Source organism: Lolium rigidum, chromosome 3, assembly GCF_022539505.1.
Source record: "Lolium rigidum isolate FL_2022 chromosome 3, APGP_CSIRO_Lrig_0.1, whole genome shotgun sequence".
Classification (NCBI taxonomy): domain Eukaryota; kingdom Viridiplantae; phylum Streptophyta; class Magnoliopsida; order Poales; family Poaceae; genus Lolium; species Lolium rigidum.
The window spans coordinates 332,756,371-332,775,861 of NC_061510.1; the positions used below are offsets into that span (position 1 = coordinate 332,756,371).

The 19,491-nt window shown below is 44.9% G+C and overlaps 2 protein-coding genes across 3 annotated transcripts; both read left to right on the forward strand.

Moving 5' to 3' along the window:
• The first annotated feature begins 213 nt into the window (after positions 1-213).
• On the forward strand, positions 214-8,186 carry LOC124703884 (membralin-like protein At1g60995). Of its 2 annotated transcripts, none has more exons than XM_047236122.1 (15): positions 214-393; positions 2,057-2,119; positions 2,273-2,435; positions 2,529-2,701; positions 3,140-3,221; positions 3,374-3,435; positions 4,537-4,631; positions 4,827-4,906; positions 5,732-5,815; positions 6,064-6,180; positions 6,268-6,353; positions 6,471-6,577; positions 6,763-6,854; positions 6,958-7,034; positions 7,342-8,186. In XM_047236122.1, the coding sequence occupies exons 1-15, from the start codon at positions 229-231 to the stop codon at positions 7,798-7,800; spliced, it is 1,905 nt and encodes a 634-aa protein (XP_047092078.1). In that variant the 5' UTR covers positions 214-228; the 3' UTR covers positions 7,801-8,186. The 2 variants fall into 2 exon arrangements, with proteins under 2 accessions (XP_047092078.1, XP_047092080.1); XM_047236124.1 differs by having other exon boundaries at positions 2,273-2,303.
• A 1,623-nt stretch (positions 8,187-9,809) lies between these two features.
• LOC124703885 (uncharacterized protein At4g15545) lies at positions 9,810-12,708 on the forward strand. Its single transcript, XM_047236125.1, has 10 exons — positions 9,810-10,094; positions 10,216-10,284; positions 10,902-10,955; positions 11,089-11,155; positions 11,251-11,322; positions 11,414-11,668; positions 11,765-11,810; positions 11,894-11,972; positions 12,066-12,185; positions 12,287-12,708. Exons 1-9 carry the CDS (start codon positions 9,810-9,812, stop codon positions 12,156-12,158), a joined length of 1,020 nt encoding a protein of 339 aa, XP_047092081.1. The 3' UTR covers positions 12,159-12,185; positions 12,287-12,708.
• Positions 12,709-19,491: the final 6,783 nt, after the last annotated feature.

The window sequence follows — 19,491 nt, forward strand, 5'->3', positions numbered from 1 at the left end:
CGGAAAATTTCAAAAAAAATCCCATCCCATCCCAACCCAACTCAACTTCCCGAACCAATTTCCCGAGCGAGGACCGGATTAGGACCAGCGGCGCGGCGGGCAGCCCAGCCGTAACGTGCCGCCGGAGGTTGGGGGCCGCTCGGAATTCTCGATCTGCTCCGCCGAATCCAGTCGAAGCTCGGTGGCTAGGGTTTGGAGGCGGTCGGCGGCGCCGGCGCCGGCGGGGGGATGGATCCGGAGCAGACGTTCCTGCGGGTGCACGCGCGGCTCTCGGGGATGCTGTCGCAGCTGCTCACCCCGCGGATCCGACTCGCGCTCGAGTACCTCTACCTCGCCGGCGCCGTCGCGCTCTTCTGCCTGCTCGTCGTCATGCACACAAACTTCGTGCAGCAGGTGAGAGCCCACCCCCTGCCCCGCCCTGCCCTACCCGATTAGTTAGGGAGAAATAAAATTCCGGTAGCTAGCCTAGCCTTGCCTTATGCGGTTCTAGTATATGACACACAGGGCTTCCGTTGAATTCATGCTCACCACGGCGATTGGATTCTAAATTGGTCAAATCAGAGTAGCATTTTCATGGCTCGCTGACGATTTCGTGGCAAGGAACTTATGAACCGGCTTTTACTTCATCTATACATAGTTGTTGCCGGACTAGTCCAGTGTTAGTTACTACTGATTAAGCTGCTTTTATAACTTGAACTTCAAACCATGTCCTGGTTTTGATTTATTTTGGTCAATCGCTTCCACTGAGCACTATGCATTCCGACGACCTAGTCCAGCAGAAAAAAGTTGAAATGCACCGTTTCTCTTGCCTTTCATCAAATCAACAGTGTGCTCATTTCATATCTATACCATTCGTTGCTTTTATTCCCTCTTTTGGGCTCTTCATAGCAATGGTTTCTTTAAATTTGTATCAGGAATGCTTAGGTTCTATGATACAGTTTGAAAATACCCAAACGAGATAGTGTTATCAAGCCTACTCCCTTCCTCAGGGCATTTATAATTTTCTGTTATGAACCAATTCCCGCATCGTTATTTTCCAGTTGATGCACACGTATGAAGTAGCACTCACAAACCCTGGTCTGGTGGCCGCCTTAATTGATCGAGCCGCTGCAGAGAAATCAATCAGCCAGTACATAAGCCTGACCAGCTGCAGCCCTAATGCGAAATCCCGGCCAGTACATATCCCGCGTGCATGCAGCAGGGCTCACGGCAGCTCAATTGGCCATGCACTGGACGTGAGCATTAATTGCTGCAACCCGTTTGTGCTTGAGGCGGGAGCACCGGATGGCCTGCTCGAGCGCGCGCACGGAGTGAGGTTCTGCAGCGCTGGCTGGCGAGGGCATTAATTAGGGGCAAATCAATCCATAAGTTGTAGTTGAGTGGCTTCCTTGGTCCTAGCAAAAAGACTAACATACCTTCTATTGTGGAATGGAGCGAGTATTAGTTAAGCTTTGTACATGTCGATGCCTCCCATCCTGCATGGTTTCTCGTTAACATTGTACCATAAAGGATATTGATTGTTTATCACGTTGGGCTACCATATGATTAATTTTACTTCATCCAGGTTTTCTATTTTATCCATCTTTATACCAATAATATATTAATGCATGAAACTTGGAATAAAAATATCATAAATGGACAATTTAACTACTTTGTTCATCCTTTTTACAAATAATGTATCAATGCACAGAATTTAGCGCAAAACAGAATACTAACACATACTTGTAAATTAATTGTCATGGGAATATTAATGCGTAGCACCGAGTAATCATAATTGTCCAGTCCACACAATCTTGTCTGTTTCTTTCTACATCCTAAAAGCAGGCTCTCTAAAATTCCCCTTCTAGTGTTAACATGACAAAAAATTAGCTTCATAGACCGTACTAGCTGGGAAAACCAGAGCCCTATGTTTTAAAGAAAACAAGAAGAATATCAAGCCATTCAATTTTTGGCCCATTAGGCATTAGCTAATATTTTTCCATCTGAAGTTTTTGGCCAATAGTGTCTATTGTGTATTTGTAGCCTCTAATCTTTGGGTTGTCTTTTCCATGCGAAGCCGGGCTGCTCAAGTGAGTTCTCTGGGACTGAATTTGGTGAAGCACAACTTGTCCAAATCAAGGTATGTATTTATGCTTTTCCTACCTGTTTACCTGGAATTCCAGTATAATAGGACTCCCTGTGATTTTTGTTAACTGTTAGAAATCTCTTGTTCATGTTTCGTATTGGTATTGTAGTATGGTCTGTAAAGTGCTATTCTGCTTTTGAGTTGTAGATAATCAGTGGGGGACTATGGGCCAGCAAAGGTGCGTCTTATATTATGGATCTCCAGAACCTTGGGCGTTCAGCTGAGAAAATTCTAGAGGTTAATGGTGATAAGTTCAATATTTTGGCATCTAAGTTTTGGTCAACTTGGGTTGGTCCTGGAGCTAGAAAGAGTAAGATTATGTTTAGATCTTGGAATGGAGACAAAGAATTTGAACCACATTCAGAGGATGCAGCTGACTCAATTGTTACTACAATCATTCCAGGAGTACCTGTACCGGAGTTGAAGACAACTGGAGAGGGTTCTGCGCATCATCCTTTATCTGCTAAAGAATCATTTAAAGCAGCGGTTACATATTTATTCAGGAAGTGGTACTCCCGTGTTATTTTATTTTGGAGGAACATAAAGCAGGTTTCAGATAATACTCTCCAACTAATGGTAAGAAGTTTGATCAGTGTCATAAAGTCACTGTATTTGTAGTTACTTTCCAAATTTTGCCTCTATAGCTGGTTGTTGAAAGATCATGTTTGCAGGTAACAGAACTATTATTATTCCTTCATAGAGAAAAAACTAAGTTGTTAGGTGCTAATAATAAACTTGTGGTGCTTGTTAGCTTTTCAATTTGTTGTGTGAGGAACACATCTGAATTTGTCATGATTTATGTTGTCAATACCATCAAATCCGAAAGATTCAGATTAATAGGAGGGGACATCTACTACGATAATTCGCCACACTGAATTCCATAAAGCTAGACCGTGATTTCTTTCATGTTGTCGCTCTTTCGTGATTTGTGCTATGCTGATTTTAATGTACCGTTTCTTAGTCATACATATAAAACGGTAAGTGTCATCTTTTCTTCCCTTCTATGAATAACAGGTCAGATCGAACTGGAATGACTTCCTCCACATCATTAAGGATCTTCAGTTACCAAGCATAGATAATCTTCTTTCCACAACAGGTAATGTCCACATTCGCAGTAAAATGGTCACATTCTCCTGTTCTTCCTCCAACAATGGTGCTTGTAGAAATTTTTATCCCTGTGTGCTGGTTGCTAAATTTCCGGTATTCATTTTATGGAGCTTCTCATTAGGTTTATGTTATTTGTTACAGTGCAGTGGTTTGAGAAAAGAAGCAAAACATTCGAGCCTACCTACTTATATGGTGTGGAGAAGGTAAGGTTCTTGGCTTATTGATATCACCTGGTCACTTTGATCAGTGCACTATGGTGCTTGACTACTTAATGAACTTTCTTGCTGCAACTTTTGCTGAAAATAGTACGTTCTCAATAAAGAAAAATGTGTTGAAGCTCCTTAAAGTTGTGTGGCTTTCTCACTTATCTCTTTGAACTTTCAATCAACATTCTGCGCTCCATCAACTTTTGTTCGTTGGCACAACTCCAAAATGCCCCTCCCAAAGCAAGTTGTAAAGCAATTGCCCCAAGGCCCACCTTAGACAACGATGATGGCGGAGAAACATGAGATAAGAGCAAATGTCCAATTGCAATTTCGGGTTGCTTACTTTTCTCCTGGGGTGCTTGAGCAGTTTGCTGACCATCACTGTCAAGGAAACCCCTCCCTGATAGTGATGAGCACTTGATCAGCACCGTCTCCTCTGCCTCATTGGGCTAGTTGATCATGGTGACACACTGACACGGATCTCCGCGACCTCGCTGTCGAACTCCTGCCTGGTGCTGTTCATCTGCATGTTCATTTCGGCGATGATCTGGCTCACGGCGTTGAGGCCCTCGTGCTGTGCGGCGAGGTAGAGTTTCGTGTTGTTGTGCTGACTGGTCGCTTGCTCTTTACTTGTAAGGCATGTCGTCTGTAGCTGATTAGAAATCCAAAATTAATGCAGTTCTGAATTTACTCTCATGACTTTTTTTTTTTGAGGAATCTCTCATGACTTGTATGAAGTACATACTACCCGTGTTTAGCCATGCCATACTATGCGATGCCACAACATACACTCGCTGAAAGCTATGACAGAGAGATCTGCTAGCTAATGGCAGATGCCACTTGCGGTGCAAAAAGAGCAAGGTTTATGGTGCGCAGAGTATAAATTGAATATCGGGGGAGGAAAGTGGGAGAATCACATAATTTTAGAGAGCTTCAATGCATTTTTTCTCTTCATAGTAACTTCATGAAGTCGTTCAAGGGTTGAAGGCAGTCATTACCACTAACTTTAATGATTGTACACATGCTAGCGTAGTAGCGTTGTAGTTTGACTAGTATTCACTTCAAGAGTTTCCTTATCTGTTACTTTCTTTCCTACAGGGATATTTCTTGCTTTCTGAAGGATCCAAAATTCGTCATGGTGTCCGAACTATAAACATCACAATTTCTGCTCGAAATCCTTGCTTTGGGAACAGGTAATTATTAAGCATTTCGTTACCCCCTCCCCTCGTTAGTAGGCTTTCTTATGCATGTACACCTTACAAAATTTGACCATACTATTGTTGATCATGTCATGACCTTAAGAATTTTCATGGGTGAAAAATTAGAAAATACTTTTATCTAGACACAAGCAAACAAGAAATATTTATGTCTCTCATTTTTCTTTTCAGGTGGCAGCAGCTTTTGATAAACAGCATTGTTGGCTATGATACTATCCTTACAAACAGCTTAGTGAATTCTCCTGGTCATGGTACGCTTCTGATATGATTGTACTAGTGCTGGTCCTAAATATTATAATGTTTAACTGTCACGAACTTAGTCCATCTTTATAAACTAATGGTGCACTAGACTTCCTTGGAGGCATGGTTTTAAAGGCGTCGCCTCGCCTCAGCATCTGGGCGCTCGGGAACCTCAAGGCGTCGTGCTCTCCTTGGAGTGCTGTCGAAGGCGTCCAGATTGGACCGCCTAGGCGTCCAGGTCGTTGCTTAGGCGAGGAAGGCGTCGCTCTGGGCGATTTTGGACGCCATGGCCTGGTTGAGCGGGAAACAGAGCAGCCCGAGCGGGAATCCAAAATTGGAGCGGGAATTGGAGAAATTGGCCGATGGAAGTGAGGGGAATAGAGAGAGAAGACAGGGAGGAACCGATTACTCACAGTAATCGACCGATTGAGAGAGAAATTGGCAGGCTGGGAGGGAAATTGGGGGCGGGAGAGAAGAGAGAGAGGAGGGAGCAGGGAGGGAAATTGTGGGCCAGGGACAAGGGAAAGAGAGGGAAGAGAGAGGGGGAAACAGACCAGGGGAATCAGATTGGGAGAGAAGAGAGGAGGGAGCTCCTCTCAAGCTTCTGGCGACTCATCCCCCTGGCGCAGCCCTCTCAAAGGCGTCGCCTTGCAACCCGCCTTGAGCGCCTAGGCATTGAGCCCCCCCCCCCCCAACCCCCCAGCGCCTTGGGCCGCCTGGCCGCCTTTAAAACCATGCTTGGAGGCATGTTAAAAGGCAGATGTTACCACTCAATTTTTATTGTTCTTCAACACGGCCCATTATGATAGATTTGTTTCCCTTGGTATAACATGCAGGTTATCTATACAACTTTCAGACGAAGGAGCTTTATGATCTTAGTTATGGGCATGAGCCGCCAACAGGTCCTACAAGATTTGGAGGTACGTGTATAGTTTCAAAACTTTTGTTCTCTCAAATGTTGACCTGCCAATGCATTGTATTCTGATGGTGTTTTAGTGTTGTTTAATACCTGATGAGATTCAGATGCTAATCTTGTAGCCAAGTTTGATTAGCAAATGTGGAACCGGAATATTTTCAATTTTTGTAACAGCACAGCCCTTGGATTGATTTTCATATGTCATTTATGCCTATTGAATTCTGATGCATCTCATACCTTTTCTGTTTACAGATTACTTTGTGACAAAATGTGGTGTTCTTCTGATGTCACTCTTTGTATTCTTCACAACCACCATGTCTGTGTCATTTACCCTGAGAGAAACACAATCCCGCATGCTTAGGTTCACAGGTTTGTGTTTCTTCATGTAGGTTATGGAAACTACTAGTTAGTAAATGAATAATAAGTAATATATTGTTTCCTTCCTTGAAATTTCAGTGCAGCTTCAACACCATGCACGCCACCAGCTGCCCACATTTCAACTGATATTTGTGCATGTCATTGAATCGTTGGTTTTTGTTCCGGTATGGCAAAACTCTTCAAGATACTTAAGTAACTGAAATTCATGTTGAAAATGTATAGCTATGTACTTCACAAAATTCTACGTAACTTGTTAATTTCGTCTGCTTTGATCTCTGTAGATTATGATTGGGATCCTCTTTTTTCTGTTCGAGTTCTATGATGACCAGTTGCTCGCGTTCCTTGTTTTGACTCTTGTATGGTTATGTGAGCTGTTCACAATGATCAGGTAAACATACTACTGAAATGTTTTATGGTTTGAACCATCCATCCTACCCCCTCCATCCCATAGTATTATGCATGTGTAAAATTGTGAAGGAATAAGTAGGATTTTACTAAACTGCTGAAAGGCCAGTTACAGCAATACAAATCGGATCTTAAACTGAACTAATTTAAATCTTCCATTTGTTGCAGCGTCCGCACATCTATATCAATGCAGTTCTTTCCTCGATTTTTCTTGCTGTATTTCCTGGTTTTCCACATCTACTTCTTCTCATATACCTACGGTATGTAGTTGGATTTGGATATGTTTTTTGGGACTTACTATTCACAAACTAATAAGAGTATCCTATAGCTACATGACTTGCAATATAATGTATTCTTTGTCAGGCTTCTCGTATCTGGCTTTCTCTGCGACGGCAGCATTCATGCAGCATCTGATCTTGTACTTCTGGAATCGTTTTGAGGTGAGTTAAATGTCCTAGTTGTCACTGTAGCTTTATATGTTTCACTCTTTATCGTGTCTTGTTACTATCTTGTTTGATATTCAAGCATGTAAATCCCAGTTCACACTTTGGTCCTTTGGCACGATGTATCTCTGGTCACACTTTTCATGCATTAAATCAGAAAGATTACCTGATCTCAGTCAGTTTGCTACTGATCTAAGAACACAGTATGGTGTGAGGATCGTATAATGGGTTCAAAAGCTCTACCATCTCCTTGTCAGTTGTCACCCATGGTATTTTTACTTGAGATTGGCTTGTTGTGTGTCAGGTGCCAGCCCTTCAGAGATTCATTAGAAGCCGAGCTCACATGCACCAACAGGGTGTTCAAATTACATCCTCTACCATCTATACGTCGACATTACATATTGCAAGGGTAAATGTGAGGGACCCTGGCACTATTAATGATGGCCCAGGTGCTGCTCGTGAAACAGATACCCTACTGCCTCAGGATGAGCCTACGAGGAACCAACAAGAGGGCCAACTCAACGAAAACGCCGAGGCAGCAGCCAGCAACCCTCTCCAATATCAAGATCAAAATCCTCAGCAAGCTGGCAATGCCCCTGCAGGCTCGGCTTCCTTGAATCCACTTGCTTCACTTTTGCTGTGGTTGCTGGGAGGCAGTGCTTCAGATGGCATAGTTTCTTTCTTCTCCATGTTTAGAGATGTCCGTGACCATGGCCAGGATTACATCGACCCGCCTCGAAATGAAAATGAACAGGTGACGTAGAAACATGATGATAAAAGTGAAGGTGGACTGACAGACGAAATGCCAACCGCAGCGGGTGACTGGGCAACGGTCATGTGTCCTTAAGCTGATTGTTTGTACCCGACCGCAGTGCCCCCCTTCACAGGATAATGACGAATATACATAGCAGCTTACAGAACCGGCGTCGGCTGGGAATGCCATGTTGTCTCTGATATGTTCATCTCTTTTTGGTTGTTCGGTAAGGTTGCTGAAACTGTATATCTATTCATGGTATATGTACATTCCTACCGTCTCAATGGGGATGCCCGTTCAAGTCTTGTACAAAAGTCTTCTTCCTATAGGTGGGAGGGGCATCATGTAGTAGTACCGCAGAATGCTGGTAATGAATGGTAGTATGATTTGTTGCACATGTTGTTCCTGCTGAATGCCTACAGTTTTGTTCAACTTGTTGCACATAAGACAGGAGTCGAATGTTTCCTGATGAATGCTGCCTCGTGGAAGCTGAAAGAGGTCTTCTGCTGTTACTATGACTGAATGGTTTTTGGTGAGGAGGGACATTTCGTTTGGTTAGGAATATTTCATAGGTGAATCCGAACCCCTTGTTCAAAAAAAAAAAAAAAAAAATCCGAACCCCTTTTTTGTTGTTGTTGCAAAAGGTCGATAAATTTTGTCGGACTTCAGGCCATATATCCTTGTGCCTCTGAAGGGTGCCGGGACTCACTGTAGTGTGCGTTTTAAACTTTTAGTAGAACTCTGATTTTACGCCTTTTCGTGATTCGTTGCAGACCCGTGATAAAGGTCCATATACGCGCGAAAGAGAAACCGTTTGCAAGTCGAGTTATTATATGTGGCGTATGTAAAAAAAAAGATAAATAAATGCCTCGCAATAAATATTTTTGTAGCATCAGAAGGCACATTGTCTTTGCTTGCACGGATGATCACCTTGTAGAAGATAGCATTCCTTCTGCGACACTTTGTGTGCACGTATATAATATGTGGAAGTACACCCTGAATTTATTTTCGAAATTTTTAGACGTTTTGAAATATGTTTTTTTAGTAATAGGTGCATCTCTACCTCTATGGGCCAAAATGATTTCCGATGTCTTGGTTCGTTGCATATCCGTGATGAAGGTACCCGTGAAAAAGAAACCGTTTGCAAGTCGAGTTATTAATCTCAGTTTGAACACTGGCATACAGCTAATCTGCTCCTACATTGGGTCTGCCTAGTTCGGTAGTTCCTCTCTAAAATAAATAAATGCAGCAAAACAAAAGTAAACGGAAGCCCTTAGGCTATCAGCTACATGCGTAAGATCATACACTGTTCTATGCATAATGATGCTGTTTAAGCACCTTCCATAGCCACTATGCATAGTATCATGATATGGTATCATATTTATGTCATATTTAATGTTTAGTATATCTTCAATGCTAAATGTGAGATACGATGTATTTGTCTGAAGTTATTAGATTTCATGTGTCATGATACGACTGAGCATATTATACATACTACTTTCATCTCTCACCTCATTAATTGATGTGACACATCAAGTTTCTCTCCAAAATAAATAATGGAGCTAAACAAAAGTAAACGGAATCCCTGCTTATCAGCTTAGGGAACAGGCAGGCTGAATTCCAGCACTAGACCATCTTTGTTTGAGATCACCGATCTTCCAAAACTTTCTCCTTTCGCACTCAATCAGCTTTCTTATTCTCGTTTCGTACTTGAATCTCCCTGCAACATCACTGCCCCGGTTTCAAACAATTGCTACTTTGAGCAACCATTCGCTCAACAGAACCGATGCGAGGACCGGGCCCCCCGAAAAACAATTTGAAACCTCGCTTCCGCCGCCGAGCGCCCCAATTTCAAACCCGAAAATTCCCCAACGCGCACGCACCAGTGGTCCCTTTCCGCTATCTCTCTCTCTCTCTCATCCTCCGGAGCGGAGCAACCCAAGCAGGAAAACCCAGACCAATCCTCTCCCACCGCCTCCGTCTCGCCAGCCCACCGCAGATCGATCTCGTCGCGGGCCATGCCGCCGCCGGAGGGCGGGCTGGGCGTGTCGGAGTTCTCGCTCCCGGAGGACGTCCTGGCGGTGCTGCCGCGGGACCCCTACGAGCAGCTGGATCTGGCGCGCCGCATCACGGCGCTGGCCGTCGCCGGCCGGGTCACGGCGCTCGAGCGCGAGGCGGCGCGCCTCCGGGACGGCGCCGCGGACAAGGACCGCGAGAACGCCGAGCTGCGGGAGCGCGTCGCGCTGCTCGACCGCGCGCTGCAGGAGACCAACGCCAGGCTCCGCGCCGCGCTCGAGGACAATGTGGGTTCCCCCCGCCCCGCCTCGCGAGCAAGAGCCCCGCTTTCCGTCTCGTTTTCTACGGTTCTGCACTTATGCTGGCTGACGAGGCTTTCGATGTTTGCTGCTTTTGCGGCGGGTGCAGATTAAGCTCAGCAAGGAGCGGGACTCGCTGGCGCAGACGTCCAAGAAGCAGGCGCGCGACCTGCAGAAGGTGCTCTCTTTTGATGCTCTGCTCTTCTTCTTGCTATCCTTGCGGCAGATTTTGGTCTGCGTACTGGTTTGTGCAACTGTAGGTCCTGAAAGACTCCATTTTGGAAACTTGTTGTGGAGGGAGGTTGGGACAAGTAGTGCAAACTTGTTAAGTGTCTGATGCCATTGATTGCTCCTTACAGTGCTTAGTACACTAATTTTACGAGTGCCAGGGAATAGTGGACTGTAAATCGTTAGGCTAGATGTAGGTGTGAGATTTGACAAAAGAAGTGAAGAATTGATGACATTTTTAGTAGTACAACCTATAATGGTAGCAAATCAAGGACATTCTGGCTGAATGTACTTGATCTAGGGCTAGTACAAAGATATTCTTTTTTTGCGGGTATATAGTAGAAGATATTCGATTGGTGACTTGTTCTGGTGAAATGAAAATATACCATTAATCTAATCTGCAACTGTGTTCATCCATTGGCATAATGGCCTGCCACAGGGTTGCAAGAATTCATGCTAATAGGACTGAACAAAAGTCAGATGATTGTTCAGCTTTTCAATTAGTACCTTTTTCCCTTTAACAACTTCTATGCTCGACTTCATTCTGATTATTTGCTCTGTTATCAGCTGGAGTCATTCAAGAGGCATCTGATGCAGTCGCTCCGTGATGATAGTTCATCGGTACGTTCATCTACTTATCAGATCAATCACTTCATTAAACGGTGTCTCTCTGCATGTGTTATTTTCTTCCGCTAGTTTATATGGTAATTGCTCACAGTTTTATTTTCATTCTCTGCTGAATCCTTCCAAGCAGCCACAAGAAACAGTCGACATTACAACATGTGATCTGTCAGTATCATCCAAAACATCGTCCTGTGGAGGTATATCTGAATTCTGAAATACCTTTTATTTTTCATATATCATTGGGAATACCAGACCCAAATCCCTGACTAATATCATCTTTTGAATGTTCAAGATGGAACTATCAGCCACTCTACAACAAATGTATTGAATGGTTCTGTGGATGTTGGGAGCACAACCAGAGAAGGTCTCCTTAGCTTCCTGTTGATTGTCTATCTTGATGTTCTCAATCCATTCTGACAATGATGTGTGCATTTTCCATAATCTGTCTGGTACAGCAGCAAGGCCTCCAGTCCAAAAGTACGCCCTCTCCCCGCACATCAACCAACGCCTTACTCCAGAAGCCACCCCTAATTTAATGTCTACCACTGCTTCACCAAGAGGAATGTCTACCACAGCAACACCAAAGCTGATGTCTGGAGCTACCTCACCCTCAAGAACTCGAATGGAGGGACACATGTCAATGACACCATGGTATTCAAGCAAGCAGTCAACTGCAGCAAACTCACCTCCAAGGGGACGCCCCAACCCAGGTATCATCTATTCTTACTAATTCAGAAAACATGTCACTGCCTTCAATTGTTGTATACAACCCGATATGTTGAATATGGTTGATGCTTGGGTTTCAGGTCGCACTCCTCGTATTGATGGAAAAGAATTCTTCCGTCAGGCCAGGTCAGTGATCTCTTGCTCTTTACATCTTGAACAGCAACTAAAATGCCTGTATCAAATTTCATAAAGCACCATTACAATTGCAGGAGCCGTCTATCATATGAACAATTTGGAGCGTTTTTAGCCAACATCAAAGAGCTCAATGCTCATAAGCAGTCACGAGAGGTTGGTCATAAGCATCTGTTTGTTAATTTATGGATTAAGTTTATGTGTGCCATGGCGGCAGCAAATAACTTCCCATATTTACTTCCAAACCAGGAAACTCTCAAGAAGGCTGAAGAGATATTTGGTCCAGAGAGCAAGGACTTGTACCTGTCTTTTCTAGGCTTACTAAACCGTAGCTTGCCGTAGGGCATAGGGTTCACATTGTTTTCGCTGGTAAGGTTTCTTACTGAATGAAAGAGTTCCATCATACACGATTTTATATATCGAGAGTTTTGTGGTAACGAACACCTTAATTTTTTTTGATAAAATTGCAGATAAGATGAAGTTATTGTGCTGGATAACTTGTGACATCTAGAGTTGTATGCGATGCCCAACTGCAATTTTGGGTCATGAAATGAATGGATCTCTCTGAGCAAGGGGCTGTACTTGGTGAAATCTGGCAGCATTTTGTTGCTGAATTTCGTTTCAGATCACGCACGGTAGCCAGCAAGCATTGTATACTTGCAACAGAAAGAAAAACTTGAACCTATTTCAAGCCTTGTTGTAACTTCAGATGCAATGGTTATCTGATATCTACCTAGGTTTTAAACCGAAGGAGAGCTTTCTTTTGTTCTGTTCTGCATGAATTTCAAGCCTTGCTATAGCTTCAGCTGTAATGGTTTATCTGATCTCCACCTAGGTTCTTAACCGAAAGAGAGTTTTCTTTTCTTTTGTTCTGTTCTGTGTGAATTGAATATACTTGGTGAAATCTGGCAGCATTTTGTTGCTGAATTTCGTTCCAGATCACACGTGGTAGCCAGCAAGCATTGTACAATTGCATCAGAAAGAAAAACGTGAATCTATTTCAAGCCTTCCTATAGCTTCAGCTGCAATGGTTTATCTGATCTCTAGGAGAGTTTTCTTTTGTTCTGTTCTGCGTGAATTGAATATGATTGAGAAGAAAACTGACGAGCACTTCATGATGAGTGATTACTGAAGATGCAATGGCTATTTCATCTATACTAAATCCTTGCAATCTGCATAAGGAACAATTGAGATAAGGCTAACATAGACAAACCAATCTGCATTTCCACAGCAGAGTTCAACCGAGTAGAATTCAGAGGGCAACAAGGTTGTCGCAATGGATAACACAAATTGCACGCCAATTTCCTTCTACCTTCTGAACAGCCAAAAAACCCTTGATCACCATACTATTGCTGCTATATATACCAACCAATCCGGTACCCAAAACCATCACCTGATCACTTGCTAAATCATCCCTAAACCCTTGCCCTGTTTTGTTCCAGAAGCACCTGTCGAACACGGTCAGTCTAGCACCAGAACTTGGCGTACTCGAGCTCCATCATGCTGGCCTCGTCCACGGACACGTGAAGGTCCGGCGTGCGCTTGCCGCCCGACATGGATGACGGCGAGCCTCCGCCTGAGCTGCCGCGGCCCGCGGCGGCGCAGGCCTCGGCCATCCTGAGCCTGAACACCTCCGCCTGCGAGAGCGCGAGCTGTGTCTGGAGCGACTCCACCTGCCGCTGCAGCGACGTGATGGCGCCCACGCTGCCGTAGATCGGGTCGCTGATGCGCGCGTTCGCCTCGTACACCAGGCTGCTCGCCGCGTCGCCACGGCGCTCCACCGGCACCTCCTGCGCAAGATCATGAATGTGCAATTACTTGTCTGAATATGACTACCGCAAGGCTAAACCAAAAGAAGAAACGCAATCTCAGAACCAAGTAGATGAGCCGAAAAATCTCTCATCAAATACTAGAGGTGCAATTTCTTCCGACAATGCTAGTAGAAAAAAGTCCCGCGTCTTTGTAAAAACTTGATCTTTTTTTGCTTGAACATTGCAGGGAGAATTAGACATGCGAGGGCACAGAAAAGTTGGATCTTTTCTATGGCGCACGGATCCATCTCCAGCGGAGAGGCAGAACGGAGAGGCGAGACGATCGAGAGCACGGCGAGACATGCGCGCGCGCAGAACGTACGGTACCTGGATGATCTTGCGGGCGTTGCTGGTGCCGAAGACCTTGTGTACGCTGGCGAACCTGTGCGGCTCACCGCCGGGGAAGTAGGGCGCGAAGACGCAGCTCGGCGTGCACCGGCGCCGCAGCAGCTTGCACGCCGCGCACGGGGGCGTCGACGAAGGAGACCTTCCCTTCCTGCCGCTGCCGGCCTCCCTCCTGTCCGCCGCCGCCACCACGACGTCCGTCATGCTCGCCGCCGCCCTCCCGTCCGCGCCCTCCACCGCCACCACGACGTCCGTCATGCTTGCCGCCGCCCTCCCGTCCGCGTCCGGCACCGCCACCACGACGTCCGTCATGCTTTCCGCCGCCCACGAGCGTCTTCCTTCCTTCCTTCTTCTCCGCGTGCGCCGCCACGGAATTGAGGAGGGGGTGACGGAAGAAATGCACAGGCCGGCCTCGCGCGCGCGCACGTAGGTGCTTCTGCAGGACGGGGGCAGGTGGTCGGAAGCCTTTTTGAGGAGATCGAGGAGGATGTGGAGGAGAGGCGGCAGTTGAGTCTGGGGGGCGACAGAGATGGTGCACTGCACAGGCTCCTGCTGCTGATTCTCTAGCTGGGAGCACCCGCCTGACGGCACTGTCTCTCCTGTCTCCTCGCCTTTGACCCGACCACACAGACTGGTTGTTTCAGTGCACCACAGAACGCAACGCACGCACGGGCAGTTAGCATCACCGGCGGCGGCAGGGCGGCGGCACTTGTTCCTTCGTTTGGGAGCTGTCCATCAATACGGCCGGTCCCAAAAATTTTCTTTTGACATGCAAGATTTTCTTTTTTTAACATAGTTAAACAATGTATATAGTTCATACATAATTGTTCATGAAACAACAACATCAAAAAACTTTTTTTCAAAAATAAACTGGTAGCTAGATATGAAACCCATCAGAAACACAAGAAAGTAAAAACAAAAATAGATGGAAAAATACGTAAATTGACATCCTGCCACATGGATCCATGCAGTCCTATCAAGAACCAGGAATTTAGGTACATTTCATTCCCTCAAGTCTCTTTTTACCGCATATGTCCAAGTCAACTTTGGTCGTTCTCTACCCCTTCTAGTCTCCTCCATATTTCTTACAATTTCGTTAACCAAAGCTTCTAGAGGCCTCCGCTGGATATGACCAAACCGGCTTAGTCGGTGTTGGACTAGCTTCTCGCCAATCGGTGCCACCCCTAGCCTATCGCGGATTATCTCGTTTCTAATTCGGTCCTTTCTTGTGTGGCCGCACATCCATTGTAGCATGCACATCTCCACAACACTCATTTGTTGGATGTGTTGTCTTTTAGGCCAACATTCTGCCCCATATAGCATCGTCGGTCTGAATATCGTCCTATAGAACTTACATTTTAGATTTTGTGGGACCTTCTTGTCACATAGGATACCAGATGCTTGCCGCCATTTCATCCAACCTGCCTTGATCCGATGGCAAACATCCTTGTCGATATCACCATTTCTTCGCAACATTGGTCCCAAGTATCGGAAGGTGTCCCTCTTAGGCACTATATGTCCTTCTAATACGAAATCTCTACCTTCATCACCAACACCACTAAAGTTGCATCACGTGTACTTAGTCTTGGTCATGTTAAGTCTAAACCCCTTCGACTCCAACGTCTGCCTTCATAGATCTAACTTCCTATTTACGCTGGCCATGGTTTCACCTACTAGCACCACATCATTAGCAAAGAGCATACACCAAGGAATATCTCCTTCGTCACCTCATACATCACCAAGGAAAACATGTATGGACTTAATGTTGACCCTTGATGTAGTCCTACATTACTGGGAAGATATCGGTCTCACTATCACCTGCGCGAACACTTGTCACAACACATTCGTACATATCTCTGACGAGGGTAATGTACTTTGTTGGAACTTTGTGTTTCTCTCGCGCCCACCACATGACCGTCATTGGTATCTCGTCATACATCTTCTCCAAGTCGATGAAGACCATATGTAGATACTTATTTTGCTCCCTATATCTCTCCATAAGTTGGTGAAGTAAGAAAATTTCCTTTGTAGTCAACCTCCGTGCATAAAACCGAATTGGTTTAGTGAAATTCGTCGCTATCCCCTCATCTCTCCTAAATAGTCCACTAGATCATTTTGAAGCTGAGTATGAACCTGTACATCTCGAATTTCTTGATGCATGGCGATGAAAGCAGCAAGCTCGGCAGACACCTGATAAAGTTTGGAAAGTGATCCCTGCTGATCAAATAGATGATCATTAACCACTTGTTATTCCCCCTCACTCTCGATGATCATGTTGTGAATCTCACTCTCGGTGATCGTGTTGTGCATGATCACACAACAGTTCATCACTTCCCACATCTAAGATTTCAACCAAGTATGTGCAGGGTACGGAACAATAGCAAAGCATTTTCGGAGCACATCAAATGCCCGCTCGACATCTTTCCGACATGCCTCCTTGCATTGAACAAAATAAGATATGTTCTCCATAGGAGGCTCGGGGATTGTATTCACAAATGTAGATAGTACCCTTTGTCATATGTGTGGCCGTCGATCTCAAAGTTGACGTCTGGAGCATGTACCTTGGCTAGCTTTGCAAACACCGGAGAGTAGGGGTGGAAAAAAATGGTTCGAGCAAGATTAGAAGTCCTGATTTAGTTTGTGGAACAAAATGAACTAGCTTACTATTAGCCGGTTTTGCAGGGTTTGGCACGGTTTGACTTTTTGCCACCCGTACCATAGAATGTTGCAGCATATTTTGATGACATTGTTAGTTCCTGGGATTTCAAAGAAAGAGTGCCAAATCCATATGTCATAATCTGCCACGACTACAAGTATCACCTTAGACTTTGGTATGAACTTTGTAGATCCATTTCCAAGAAAACATGCAAAACTTACTTAATTCGGATTCTTTATGCGCAAACATTTTTCCTTGTAACAAATCTCTCCCATCGTCACAATCTCTCCCATCGTCACTAGCACATCTTGGCTCCACGGCCGAACGGTCTGCTGCCTCCGCTCGCGCGTATCTCCTCTTGGGCTTCCAGCCCAGCTGCTGCTTCTTGGGCCACGCCAAGAGCTACGCCTCCATGCTCGTTTGCCTGCACGCGTGCCTGCCTGCAGCTGCAGGTCCTGCATACTTGCTGAATTTTTTTTGGCAGCATTGCGTGGCCAATTTTTGTTTCAGATCAAAATGGGATTTCCAAAAAAAATCAGTAAATGTGTAAAAGGTAAATAAGACATAGCACATATATACAGTAGTGTTAAAGATCCACCAAAAAAATGGTATTTAAGAGTACTACTATTTCGAATATGGAAATCTAGAAGCCATTTAAGAACAAGTTGTCTAAAAAATATTTATTTATACATAAAATCCACAAAATATATTCTGCTATATCTCTGGATATTGTAGTGATATGGTTGACATCACCTAAATACACAGTAAGAAATGATGAGAACATTAACATGAAATAAAATATCTACCTAAAAAAACATGAAATAAAATATCAAGATCAAATGGATTCTCTAATATTTCTTTTATAGCAAAGATCATCCAAGATTTTATCGTGTCTCTATTCAAATACCACCATAAGGTCACAGCTTGCAAAATATTGAAGTAAAACAAATATAGAGCTACATGATCAAGATGAAATAGGGAACCATTCCTCATGGAGCTTATCAGGAACAAGTGAACAACCCACGGGTTATATGCTGTGTTGTTCTTTTGATGATGTCTACCACTTTATTGTCGTGTGATGCAACAGGGGGAAACACATGTACACTCAATTATTCAATTTCATATAATAGTTCATCACGCTTTGGTCATTCAGAAAATCTTGAATTACTTATGCAATTTGTACTATGTATGCTAATACTGACGAGGTTGCTATACTTCATTCTTTGTAGGTCATATTGCTATGCACGCTATTTGTACACCTTTTGATGCATGCAGACCACCAAAATACTCAATTTTTCCAGTGCAAGCTTGACTGTCAACAGAACGGTTTCAACGCCGCACACAGCGGTTGTGCATATATTTATTGTTGTTGTGGAATTTCGTGATAGTGTCAAGGATGTGATGGATACTATTGGTATGCATTATTAGGTGTCAAAAGTTTGTGCCTATAAGATAAGGTGAATTTCAATAAAATGTACAAGCTGATCCTGGCTTGACTATGCAACTTCATGATTTTGTCATGAAATTGAAATTCAAGTTTCATTTAAACAAAGCAAAAGTTTCGCTAATTCTTAGACATATGATAATGTGTTGTCCGAGTCTCGGAGGGCGCCACACAGGGGGGCCGGGTGGAGGTGCTGCCCGAGTCTTCTCCGCCTCTGCCACGTCCGAGTGTCGCAGTGGTGGAGGAGATGCGGGACCTTGAGCAGCGGACTCCGAGGACCGTGCCGACTATGGCGGTTAGGTCTTCCGAGCCAGCGGCTCAGCCGGCTTCCTCGTCGCCGCCGGCCAAGGCGGAAGAGATACAGGGGGCTACTTCACCCGCTACCCCTGTATCGGCGGCTCCTACTTCACCAGCTGGTTCTCCGCCGCGCTCGCCCACTTCTTCGCCAGCCTCCTTGCAGCAGCCTTCACCCACGGTCCCTCCTCCAGTCGTTCAGCCGACGGTGAGGAGGAGTGGGAGGTTTGCTCTTTCGGAGGATGGGGCGGGGGCGACGGATGAGGACGTCATGCAGAGAGCCATGCGACGCAAGGCGGAGATGAACCTTGACACGGCAGGTATTAAACAACCGTCTAAGTCTTTTGTTTCTTTTTCAGATACTCGTATTTCTTCTAATTTGAGTAGCCTAGGGGTTTCCTTGGGTAGTCGGTCTGACGAGATTTCTGTTTCGGCTAATGTGTTGAGACAAACAGAGCTTGACCGTTTAACGGTTGCTCCGAATGTCTCCACTGGGCCTGAAACGGCAATTATAGACGATGATGATGATGATGACATCCTAGATGGTCAAATTCTCTCGGCTATAATTGGCAACATTTCAGAAGTTGATTTAGAACACGCGGAGCTTAGTTCTGATTTACAAGCGTCCGAACGTGGTTCTCGATCATCGGCTGGAAAGAAATCTCGAAGGTATGGCAAGAACTCTAAATCTAAAATAGTTTCTCGATGAATGGCATGTTCCGGAATAGCAGAGGTCTTCGTGACTTGGCTAAGCATTCCCACATTGCTGATGGTTGTAGAGATTATGATTTAGATTTTCTTGCTATATCGGAGACGGGTAGGCGAAATTTCTCTCAAAGTTTTCTCGACCGTTTGTCAGGCGGGATTAACTTTGAGTGGTTTTCTCGCCCGCCCCGTGGTAGGTCAGGGGGCATTTTACTTGGCGTCCGCATAGACACCATGACCATTTTGGCTAGTTCTGATGAAGAGTACTACATTAAGCTCGACATTCAGAATAAAGCAGACAGTTTCATGTGGAGTCTGGTTGCTGTGTATGGTGCCGCCCAGGAAGTGTTTAAGGCTGACTTCTTACGTGAGTTGGTAAACCTTACAAAGGATAATCCTTACCCGATTTTAATCGGAGGT

Excerpts from the sequence above, each read along its gene's own strand:
- LOC124703884 (XM_047236122.1), top strand. The coding sequence starts at position 229 with ATGGATCCGGAGCAGACGTTCCTGCGGGTGCACGCGCGGCTCTCGGGG. Across the intron at positions 6,354-6,470 it reads AATCGTTGGTTTTTGTTCCG|ATTATGATTGGGATCCTCTT; the intron begins GTATGGCAAAAC and ends TGATCTCTGTAG. Across the intron at positions 7,035-7,341 it reads ACTTCTGGAATCGTTTTGAG|GTGCCAGCCCTTCAGAGATT; the intron begins GTGAGTTAAATG and ends GTTGTGTGTCAG.
- LOC124703885 (XM_047236125.1), top strand. The coding sequence starts at position 9,810 with ATGCCGCCGCCGGAGGGCGGGCTGGGCGTGTCGGAGTTCTCGCTCCCG. Across the intron at positions 11,323-11,413 it reads TGGGAGCACAACCAGAGAAG|CAGCAAGGCCTCCAGTCCAA; the intron begins GTCTCCTTAGCT and ends TGTCTGGTACAG. Across the intron at positions 11,973-12,065 it reads CTCATAAGCAGTCACGAGAG|GAAACTCTCAAGAAGGCTGA; the intron begins GTTGGTCATAAG and ends CTTCCAAACCAG.